The sequence below is a fragment of the Nestor notabilis genome, unplaced genomic scaffold (genome assembly GCF_000696875.1).
Source record: "Nestor notabilis isolate BGI_N333 unplaced genomic scaffold, ASM69687v1 scaffold5585, whole genome shotgun sequence".
Classification (NCBI taxonomy): Eukaryota; Metazoa; Chordata; class Aves; order Psittaciformes; family Psittacidae; genus Nestor; species Nestor notabilis.
Window position 1 is genome coordinate 1 of NW_009928808.1, and position 11,908 is coordinate 11,908.

The window sequence follows — 11,908 nt, forward strand, 5'->3', positions numbered from 1 at the left end:
GGATGGATTTCATCAGGTCCCATGGATTTGTACATGTTCGGGTTCTTAAGGTGGTCTCAAACCTGATCCTCTCCTACAGTGGGCCTAAGGTCTTCATTCTCACAGTCCCTGCGTTTGCCTTCCAAGACTTGGTTGGTGTGGTCTGAGCATTTGCTAGTGAAGACAGAGGCAAAGAAGTCATTAAGAACCTCAGCCTACTCCAGATCCAGGCTAGCCAGTTCTCCCAACAGCTTCCGGAGAGGGCCCATGTTGTCCCTAGTCTGTCTTTTATTTGCTACGTACCTATAGAAGCCTTTCCTGTTATTTTTGACGTCCCTTGCCAGATTTAATTCTAACTGGGCCTTAGCTTTCCTGACCTGGTCCCTGGCTTCCCGGACAACGTTCCTGTAATCTTCCCAGGTTGCCTGTCCTCGCTTCCCCCTTCTGTAAGCTTCTTTTTTCCCCTTTCAGTTTCCTCAGCAGTTCCTTATCCATCCATGGAGGTCTCCTGGCCCTCCTGACGCACTTCCTTTTAGTCGGGATGCAACAGTCCTTTGCCTGTAGCAGGTGATCCTTGAATATCAACCAGCAGTCTTGGGCTGCCCTGCCCTCTAGGACTATATCCCATGGAACCTTACTAAGCAGGCTCCTGAAGAGGCCAAAGTCTACTCTCCTGAAGTCCAGCGCAGCGAGCTTGCTGCATGCTTTTCTTACTGTCCTGACCATCTCATGGTCGCTACAGCCAAGGCTGCCCTGGAGGGAGGATAGAATTCACCTACAGTTTAAGATATCTCTATTTAGGTGTCTCTCTGCTGTCTGCTCTCCCATTACAGTCAGCTCAACCAAGGCAGCCTGTGGTGAATTTGAGCCCATTCTGAAATTGGTTGGATTTGTTTGTTACGGATGTTGATGCAACTTCACTCTGTTTTCACTCATTCTTTGCGTTCAGTAGGAAATCTGAGGTACTTAAAGATGATTGGATTTCATTTGCCAGTGGCGTAGAGGGGTTTTTAGAACTCATGTCTCAGATACTAGATTTTCTTTTGTTTGCATTTCCTGCCTGGTTTTATACTGTGGAGCAGGCATAAATACAAAATTAAATAGGTTATTGTCCTTTTTTATGGTTCACATTTAAGACAAATGTTTTTTGACAGCTGGATCTCTTCCCTCTGCAGGAATTTGGAGAACATCCAAATATAATCAAGCTGCTGGATGTTATCCGAGCTCAGAATGACAAGGACATCTACCTCATCTTTGAGTCCATGGGTGAGACTTAGCATTGTATCACCCATTTAAATACAGCCTCTCCTATGAGTTCTCTTTGTTCCCTACTTTGATAGCTTGTTGATGATTTACATGAATATTCATGTAAGTAGGAGCAGTATGTTTTTCAAAACAAGTATCAGTTGTGAATGGATTTGAATAACAGTGAGACTTTAAAAGGCGTAATAATTGCATGGGAACTGTCTGGTTGAGATGAAGGAAAGACAGCAGTGAGCAACAAATTAGAAGGCTTGTAGAGACAGGAGAGTTGCATATGGAAGAGATTGTGCAATTTTATTGTAACAAAAGGTGCAATAATAGAACAGTTACTGTAGCATCAGTCACAAGTCAGACTGGTAGTACAGAAAGACTGCAGTATGATTAGTAATTACAGTGTTAACTTCTGTTGAGGATGCACTTTGAAAGATGACAGTTTGGACGATGGTCTATTCTGGCCTTGCTTTGAGGAACTTGCATTCCTTTACTGATGTAAATATATTACTGATGTAATATATTACAGAGACAGATTTACATGCTGTGATTAAGAAGGGGAATTTGCTGAAAGATATCCACAAGTGTTACGTTCTCTACCAACTCTTGAAGGCAACTAAATTCATCCACTCAGGAAATGTTATTCACAGAGATCAGAAGGTATATTTCAGTCACAGTATTTATCCTTCACTCAAGTTTTCTGTTAAACACTAAATGGAAAAAATATTAAAAGAATGAGACTAATAAAAGAACCTTGATAATATTCTGCCATACAGAGAGTAAAAAGCTTATTAATTTTCCTTTGTTCAACTCAGCCTTCAAATATCTTGCTGGACGCAGACTGCTTTGTCAAACTTTGTGACTTTGGGCTGGCCCGTTCTTTATGTCAGATGAATGAGGACCAAGTCAACCCTACTCTAACAGAGTATGTGGCGACACGCTGGTACCGAGCCCCTGAGATCTTACTTTCCTCTCGGAGGTAACTGTTTAATATTGAGTGAAGGGATGGCATTCTGTAGTTTCTTCCCACTGAGAAAACCTACTGCCTAAAAGCTGAAATATTTTCATTTTGGATGTCACCAGATGCATTGTCATGTCAGCAGCTCACTTTCTCAATATGTATTTGAACTGCAGTTCTGCAACATCTCTCATTATGTGTGCATTTCCCTCCTGGCTTCTTAGATTGCCTACTTACATACACTATCAGCTCATCTGTTTGTCATCCTTTTCACTAGTAGACTTATTCTTCATCCTTTTAAATCTGCATCTTTGCAGAATTTGATTGAGTACCTTTGTTCTCTTTTCCAAATTTATGGAGAATTTTTCGATAGACCTTCAAAAACTATCCTGTAATCAAATGTTAAATCAGCAGCTAGTCAGGCCTAGTCCTTTTTTTGACTTAAACATACAACATCTTATTGATCAGAAAAAGAAACCCTACAGGCTGGCTCAGTATCCCAAATATGAAATGTGGATGTTTTGCAAACTGTCATTTACCCATTTTTTGGCATTTACTTTGCTTAATAATTGTAACTACTTTCTAAATATGTTATGTCCTGAAAAGTCAGTTGTTTCCAAGCAGCAACTTGTATCTTCACTGTTGATGATATGAAAAGTGTATATTACCTTGTCCTGGCATTTACTTTTAATATATTTCCATTTATGGTTTCCTAGAATGAACTTTCAGTAGCTCCTTTTTTGCTTGCCAGTTTCATGATTCTCAGATCTCATTCACTTTATAGTTAAAAGCTGTGAGCATTCATATTCAGGGAGTCATCAAGCTTGTTTTTCTAGCAAAATAAACTAATGTAGATGATGTGAATACCAGGTACAGAAAAACAGTTGCTTGACTTTGTCCTAATTCTGTTCTGTTCTTATTTGTAGTTACACCAAAGGTGTAGACATGTGGAGCATTGGCTGTATTCTGGGAGAGCTGCTACTTGGGAAACCTCTTTTTCCTGGAACTTCAACAGTGAATCAAATAGAGCAGATCTTGAGAGTTATTCCTGCCCCATCCCCGGAAGGTAGGGCTCTTCTGTGGGGAAAAGTGTTTAGAGGTTAAAAGAGTGAAGTAAAGCAGCCCAGCTGGATCACAGAAGAAAGTATCTTTTCTGAGACATTCTAACATCTTTCCAAGGAAAATAAAGACTTAATTATGAAACCGATACTTGATTGGGTGAGAACAAGAACCAGGCCTTCAAAGCAGTTTTGAGATCTCTAATTGGATAACAGTATAAAACAGAATGTCATACTTCAGGGAGACTTGTATAATAAAGAGAAATTGGACTTTTTGATCTGGAAATGTAAACACCGAAGTGAAAGCTGGAAGAAATATATGTTAAATCTAAAAGGGATTATTATTATGATGTTTTCTATGAGTTCCAGTCTAACAGCCCATACGCTTTATGAACTTTTGCACATGTTGATATGTTCTAACTGAGCTAGCAAATAGTTTTTTTAGAAAAATAACTACCTTCAGTTTAGAGACATGACAGTGTTGAAGAGTTCCATTCAAGCTTGAAATTATTTATAGTTTTTATTAAGAAATTTGGTTGCTGGGGATGAAATATGAATGGAAATGTGTGTGAAAACCACAAGGTCTGCACTCTAAGACAAGACCAGAGGACAACGGCCTCTTTAGCAGAAGGTCCTGTGTCATTACCACACGACAATGGCTGCAAGGTTGCAGCATGTCAGAGGTACAATTTCTTCTTCTTTTAGTCAAAAAGTGAAAAGAGACAGTTGTTCAAAACATTATTTCAAACAAGGAAACACAATCTACTAGCAGCAACTTTGCCTAGAGTTTTATGGGGACCAAAGGAGCAAGATTCTGAAGCAAAAAGCATTCTATAGCAACTGTTGACCAGTTGTTGGACATTAAGCCATTGAACACAACTCTGCCACCAGCCAATTCTTTATCCACCAGATGATACATCCATCAAATTTATGTCTCTCCAGTTCAGAGACAAGGATGTCGTGCAGGACAGTGTTAAATGTTTTGCACAAGTCAGGTAGACAATGTCAGCTGCTCTGCCCCTGTCCATCAGTTCTATAGCCCCATCATAAAAGGCCACCAAAACTGGTCAGGCAGGATTTGCCCTTAGTAAAGCCATGTTGACTGTCACCAACCACCTTGTTGTTTTTCATCTGCCTTAGCATGCTTTCCAGGAGAATCTGCTCCATGATCCTGCCAGGCACAGAGTTGAGACTGACTGGTCTGTAGTCTTCCGTATTTCCCTTCTTGAAAATGGGGGTTATATTTTCCTTTTTCCAGTTGTCGGGAACTTCCCCTGCCTGCCATGATTTTTCAAATTTGATGGAGGGTGGCTTAGCAACTTCATCCACCTTCAGGACCCGTGGATGGATTTCATCAGGTCCCATTCATGGCACTGACAGTAATTCTTTTCACTATTGCAGATATTTTGGCCATGCAGTCAGATTACAGAGCCTCAGTTATTAACCACATGAGTTCCCGGTAAGCCTTGTATGTTTGCTGTGTCTCAGAAGTCAGCAATCTGCTGTATGATGTTGACAGAAAATTCCACTGCAGTTCTGCAGTTCACCTGCAACTGTTCCACAGTGGCAATGGTTTCTGTTTTCTGCGGATTAAAAAAAAAAAAAGACCAATGACATAATCTGGGAATAACAAACAAAAATGAGGTCGGACCCATGGGCTGACATTCCAAGCTATTGTCATGTGTACTTTCTGGAAATTGGAATATTTTCCTATCCTGAGTCATTGTGATTAATTTTCTTTTCCTGATGTCTGTCGTGGTTCTTTTGGAGCATCCAATTATGTACCCAGACAAACACAACAGTATGTATTTATTACATACCTCATTAGTAAACATTAGTAAACTTGATGCGCTTACACTATCTTATGGCCATAGCAAATTACTCTCTGGTGTCTAAGTATGCTCTACTCATGTATGTCCTGAGTATCCTGGTGGGCATCCCTTCTCATTGAGAAGTCTGCAACATGCATAGCCCGGCTATGTGTGGTATGAGTCCTCTGAATACTATGTTTTTATAGGTCTAGGTTAGGATGGCTCAAACCATAAGCTCTAGCAGGTCTTGTTCACATGAGCAGCATGTGGGTTTTCATGCTGACTTCTGTTTTTAAGGTCCCTTCCAACTATAATTCCCGCTTGCCCAGCCTCTTGGCAAATCCTTCTGTTGTAGGGCTGCTGCATGTCGAAACGCAGAGAAGGGAAGTGAGCAAGCAGCTTAGCTGCTAGCCAGGGTTAACCCCACAGCACCTCTGAGAAGAACATTCTCATTTCTATAACCCTTCTCTGAGTAGTGAAAGACAGCAATTGGAGTTCTCCATTAACTCCTGCCTGAAATGCACTTGTATTTGACAGCCCTTCTCTTTGGATGTTATCTTCTCCCCCCACCCCCCCCAAAAAAAAATGAAAGTTCAGTGGCTGAGTTCTGATAGATGGCTCCAGATAGGTAAAAGGCAAGTGAAATCTTAGCCTTCAAAACAAAAAAGTTTTTTTTCTTAGCTACTTAGTCCAAATGCTATGTTCAGTGATGGATCATTTTTCTAAACTAAAAGAATGTTGTCATGGTGTAACAAAGTTATTTAAAATATGAACAAGAATTGTGTTTTCAAACTGCTTTTTCAAATGTACTATATATATAGTCATATTCATGATGTTAATAATTATATTTAGGATTTCTAAGTAAGTGAAAAACCAGGCTTTTAAACTTCATCTTCTCATTGCAAATGCTACAGAAATACATTTCTGTGGTCTAAGGGCTGGATTCGTGGGATCTTTAACAGTTGAACTGAAACATCCAAGTTAGGAATTTGGGCTTCCTGCATTTTCAAAAGAACAGAAGAAGGACTCATTGGCCAGAGAACTTATTATTCCCCTGTGTCTGTAGCTGTCTGATATCTCTCCCTCTTTCCACTGAAACAAGAGAAAGACTAGACTTGCAAGTTAGGCAGTTGATGTAGGTTCCTAGTGCTAGGAGGGAAGCATTCAGAACTAATCAAAGGGGTAAAGACTTCGCTGTATTCACAGGCCTCTACTTCAGAGTGTTCCAGGGTTATGGCACTATTTGTGAGTGAACTCTGGAGTCAGGTGTACCCTTGATGTGATTCCCAGAACTGTTAATTCATGCCTTCACTGTGAATTAGATACTGGAAGCTTATATCATTGTTTTCTGACTTCTAGGCGGCGAGTAACATTTGAGGAGATTTTACCATCCTCTACTCCATTGCCTGCCTTGGATCTTCTGAAGAAACTTTTAGTATTTAACCCTGACAAACGACTCACGGCAGAGGAGGCTTTGCAGCATCCTTATGTGAAAAGGTGAGAGTAATGCCAAAATGAAGTTGCCCTGATTGTCTTCTGAGAAGACATTTGGGTGTTCTTGAGCTCTCCTACATCCTTCCAGTAGCTTGGCTTAGACATTTATGTAGCTTTTGGCTCCTTACATGAAAAGTGTCAAGCTGTTTCAGGGTAGTAGGTTGCATAGTATTGCCTCATGGATATACTCTCGATGCACAGGCAATAAATGACAGCTGGTAATTTGATTTGTTTCTGGCTCCTTCATTATTTGAAATGAGTTAGCCACTTCATTCTGAGTTACGAGGGCAGGTAGTGATAGGACAAGGGGCAATTGCTTTAAAATGGAAGAGGGTAGATTTAGCTTAAACATTAGGAAGAAATTCTTTACTGTGAGGGTGGTGAGACACTGGAACAGGTTGCCCAGAGAAGCTGTGGCTGCCCTGTCCCTGGAAGTGTTCAAGGCCAGGTTGGATGGCACTTTTAGTTACCTGACTGAATGGCAGGTGTCCCTGCCCATGGCAGGGGGGTTGTAACTAGATGATCTTTTTAAGGTCACTTCCAACCCAAACTGTTCTATGACTCTATGATTCAATGTTACAGACCCGCACCTGGCACAAGTTTTCTTTATATGCCTGACTGATAGAAAAATAAAAACCTCATCCAAAGGCAACTGGTCATTTTCTCTAACCCTGGTTACACTAAAGGTCACCCTGGATGATTTAACAATCCTTTTTAACATTATTGATCTGTGGTGCTGGTTTTGCTCTTAGTGAATTACATTATGTGTTGTCATCTTCTCAGGTTTCACTGTCCTGCCAGGGAGCCCTCTCTGGATCATGATGTGGTTCTTCCTTTAGGTGATGATATCCAGCTGTCTGTGGCAGAATACCGGAATAAATTGTATGAGGTACTTTCGCTTACTTAATTTTTCCAGAATCCAAGGTAACTTGCACATGCTTAATGAATGTTGTCATTTTCTTAATTTCATTTCAGGTGTTTAGTAGAAGAAAATTAATAAATTCTATTGTGATAGAGCATTAGGAGTCAGGAGGAGATGAATTAGTAAAGTGAATATGGAACACAGGTAGAAAAGATTTTCTCAATGTCAATAGATTGGTCACACATAATCTAGGTACAAGGCTAAGAAACAAGTGAATAGTTTCAAATTATCTTACTGATAGGGTGTCAAGTTTGGGATGACTGATTACAGGAAGTTGAGAGCAAATTGTCTATACCAAGACACAAAACCTTGTCAAGGATTCTTTTGCTAGATAACAGTGTGTAGAGGTAGATGAGAAATAATTATGCACAAATCGGAATGAATGTTGCTTTGACCATTAAAAAAATGAGCTTTGCAAAGTTCTAGGAAGAGATGATAAGGAACAGCATAATGTTAACTTTCTGAGCATGTAGATTGTCTTCCCCAAAGCTAATGCCCATTTTATTTAGTGGTGTCTTCTCTCAGGATATATTGAAATTGCCTGCTTGCCCAATCCTTTTTCTTAATGCTTCAGCCTATTCTTTCTTTCCACTGAGAATTTTATTTCTATCTTCTTTCCAACCCTAGATTAATTTTAAAATTATACTTGTTACCTATCCTGTGAAAGAAATTGCAGTTTGGTTTTATGTTTTGTTCCTCTGCTGCATAGCTGTGTTAAGTCTAACCAACTTCTCCTTTCTGTAGATGATCCTTGAAAAGAAATCAAATAGCCATCCAAAGGAGCAAGTGCGGAGAGAAAACATACAAATAAGTCAATCTGAATCTAGGCTGCTTCCAAACTCCACTTCCGTGATTTCACCAACCAAGAAAGGCCAGATAGAACCAACACCACCCCTTCTAAAAGCTTTGCATGTGCATGCTGGAACTACAACTGGTATCCAGCCAGAAGTATCCAGCCAGAGTGAAGATTTACCAAGATCTTTATGTCAGAGATCAAAGATCCATGTGATATACAATCCCATAACACACACCGCTGTTCAAAGTAAGTACTACCCTCCTACAGTGGGATGTAATCCATCATGAGGTATTATTATGGGGAAGAAAGAAGAAAAGAGACTGAGTGGGGAAAAGAAATAAGGAGAATTTACATGGCAAAATGAGAGCGTGACAAGAAAAATACATAAAAGCAAAACACAGTTGAATGAGTTTTGAGTTTGTGTCATTCTCTTAGTCTCTTTCCTGCCTCAGTCTTGACTCTGTGTTCCTTTCTGTCTTCTCTTTGCTTTGCTGCTGCTGTTATCTTTTCCCATGCCCTTTTGAACTGGTTTTGTTTGCTACTACAGCCTGATTTTATTCTGAATATTTTGTGAGATGAAGTTAGGTGGCAGGGACTGACTCAGTTTCTATGTTCTGTGTTGTTATAATTTTCCTACTTTGTCTCATGTTTTTTTCTGCTGCAGGTAATGCAAATTCTGGTGCTCTTATCGGGAACTGTTCAGCATCACTTTCTCAACAGGCCAGAATCTCCAACAATAGCAGACTGGGGAGACAAATCACATGGGCAAAAGCAAATGCTGGGTTACCTCCTGCAAGTGTACAGAACATTTGCAATGTGAGTAGCAATCCTACCAAAACACCCAAAAAACAACCTTAAGTTTTTATGGCCCAAAATTACATAGACACAAAATATCTTAATTTGCAAGTTTGTAAAGATAATTAAATGAGAGGCTGCTCTGTAACTAAATTAATATGGTTTTATCAGTTAAAATTATTTATGACAAAGATAAGCATTGCAATTTTGTTGCTTCTATGTATGTCAACCAAATGATACCTGTAACTTACTTTGATAAAGCAGTTGGCCTTGTATAGAGTATGTTCCCTTAAACAGAAAGCTAAGAGTGTGCTAACTCTTGGATTAATTCAGCATGGGCAGATCCTGCTTGACCAACCTGATCTTCTATGACAAGGTGACCCACTTAGTGGATGAGGCAAAGACTGTGCATGTTTTCTTTAGTAGACTTTAGTAAAGCCTTTGACACCTTTTCCCACAGCCTTCTCCTGGAGAAAACTGCTGCTCATGGCTTGAATGGGTGAACTCATTCACTGTTCACTGGGTAAAGAACTGGCTGGATGGCCAAACCCAGAGTATGATGGAGAATGATGGTGAATCCAGTTGGCACCAGCCACAAGTAGTGTTCCCTTCGGCTCAGGACTGGGGCCAGTTCTGGTTAATCTCGTTATCAATGATCTGGATGAGAGTATCGGGGGCACCCTCAGTAAGTTTGCAGACAACATCAAGCTGGGCAGGAGTGTTGATCTGTTGGAGGGCAGGAGGTTCTGCAGAGGGATCTGGACAGGCTGCGTCCATGAACAGAAGGCAGTGGGATGAGATTCAACAAGGCTTAGTGCCGGGTCCTTCAGTTGGGCCACAACAACCCCATGCAGGCTTGGGGAAGAGTGGGTGGGGGGGGGCGGGCGGGGAGGGGAGAGTGACAGAGCTGAACATGTGCCCAGGCAGCCAAGAAGCGAATGGCATCTTGGCCCGTATCAGCACCAGTGTGGCAGCAGGGCCAGGGCAGTGACTGTCCTCCTGTGCTGGGCACTGGTGAGGCTGCACCTTGAACCTTGTGTTCAGTTCTAGGCCTCTCACTACAAGAGAGACATTGAGATGCTGGAGTGGGTCCAGAGAAGGGCAATGGAGCTGGTAAAGGGCCTGGAGCACAAGTGTGATGAGGAGCTCCTGAGGGACGGGGTGGGTTTAGTCTGGAGAAAGGTAGGTCCAGCGAGATGTTATTGTTCTCAACAACTACCTGAAAGGAGATTGTAGCAGGGCAAATGTCGGTCTCTTCTTCTGAATAACAGCTGATAGGACAAGAGGAAAGAGCCTTGAGCTGTGCCAGAGGAGTTTTAGGTTGGAGATTTGGAATAATTTCTTTACCAAAAGGATTATTAAGCACTGGAACAGTCTGCTCAGTGCAATGTGGAGTCACCATCCCTGGAGGTATTTAAAAAATGTATAGATGTGGCACTTACGGACATAGTTTAGTGGTGGTCTTGGCAGTGTAAGGTTAATGATTGGACTTGATGACCTTAAAGGTCTTTTCCAACCTGAACAAGTCTGTAATTTGATGATTCCAACTGAAGAGTTTATGCTAGTAGGGGAAATAACTGGACATAACTTGCCTCTGATATGGATAAGAATCATATAGAATCATAGTCTCATATAGCAGTTTGGGTTGGAAGGGACTGACCAGCCCGTAGTCCCCCAGGTCTTTCTTTTTTCCTTTTTAAAACTGCAGGTTATATTTCCCTTTTCTGTGACTGGGAACTTCAGAGTGCCATGAGTTTGCAAATACGATGTGAAGTGGCTTCGCCACTTCATCTGTCTGTTCCCTAAGGACCCGCAGATGCACCTCATCAGGTCCCATGGACTTGTGCACCTTCGGGTTCCTTAGATAGTCTCGAACATGCTCTTCTCCTACAGTAAGTGGCTTTCCATTCTCCCAGCCTCTGCCTTTGCCTTCTGTGACTTGTCGGTGTGGCTGGAGCACTTACCAGTGAAGACTGAGGCAAAAAGAAAAGGCCTTCTCCATATCTCTGGTAACCAGGTGTCGTGGTTTAAGCCCAGCCGGCAACTTGGAACCACGCAGCCGCTCGCTCACTCCCCCCCTTTTCCTTCCTCCCCCCGCTCCCGGAGGGATGGGGAGGAGAATCGAAGGAATGTAACTCCCACGGGTTGAGATAACAGCTCTCCAGTAACTAAGGAATAATACAAACCACTACTGCTACCAGTAATAATGATAAGAGGAATAACAAGGGAAAAGGACACAACCGCTCCCCACCCGCCGACCGATACCCAGCCCGACCCGAGCAGCGATCTGGGCCTTCCGGGTAACTCCCCCCAGTTTATATACTGGGCATGACGTGCTGTGGTATGGAATACCCCTTTGGCCAGTTTGGGTCAGGTGTCCTGCCTCTGCTTCCTCCTGGCTTCCCCTCCTCTCTGGCAAAGCATGAGACTGAGAAAGTCCTTGGTCAGAGTAAACATTACTTAGCAACAACTAAAAACATCGGTGTTATCAGCGTTGTTCCCAGACTGAAAGTCAAAAACACAGCACTGCACCAGCTACTAAGAAGGAGAAAAAATGACTGCTGTAGCTGAACCCAGGACACCAGGTCTCCTGTTTCCTTCCAGAGAAGGCTCATGTTTTCCCTAGTCTTCCTTTTATCATCAGTGTACCTATAGAATCTTTTCTTGTTGCCCTTGATGTCCTTGTCCAGATTTAATTTTATCAGGACTGTAGCTTTTCTAACCTGATCCATGGCTGCTTGAACAATTTCTTTGTATTTGTCGTGGTTTAAGCCCAGCCGGCAACTTGGAACCACACAGCCGCTCGCTCACTCCCCCACCTTTTCCCTCCTCCCCCCCCTC

At 41.9% G+C, this 11,908-nt stretch overlaps 1 protein-coding gene across 1 annotated transcript in view; it reads left to right on the forward strand.

The window, feature by feature from the left end:
- Positions 1 to 1,133: 1,133 nt before the first annotated feature.
- The window catches only part of MAPK15 (mitogen-activated protein kinase 15), a gene marked incomplete at its 5' end in the record, with an annotated part of 13,962 nt that continues 3,187 nt past the window's right edge, over positions 1,134 to 11,908 (forward strand). Inside the window, 9 exons of the mRNA XM_010014683.1 lie at positions 1,134 to 1,245; positions 1,763 to 1,893; positions 2,049 to 2,212; positions 3,118 to 3,257; positions 4,651 to 4,708; positions 6,420 to 6,557; positions 7,338 to 7,443; positions 8,221 to 8,518; positions 8,937 to 9,088. Of these exons, the coding sequence (XP_010012985.1) occupies positions 1,134 to 1,245; positions 1,763 to 1,893; positions 2,049 to 2,212; positions 3,118 to 3,257; positions 4,651 to 4,708; positions 6,420 to 6,557; positions 7,338 to 7,443; positions 8,221 to 8,518; positions 8,937 to 9,088 (1,299 nt within the window). The remainder of the gene's footprint in view (positions 1,246 to 1,762; positions 1,894 to 2,048; positions 2,213 to 3,117; positions 3,258 to 4,650; positions 4,709 to 6,419; positions 6,558 to 7,337; positions 7,444 to 8,220; positions 8,519 to 8,936; positions 9,089 to 11,908) is intronic.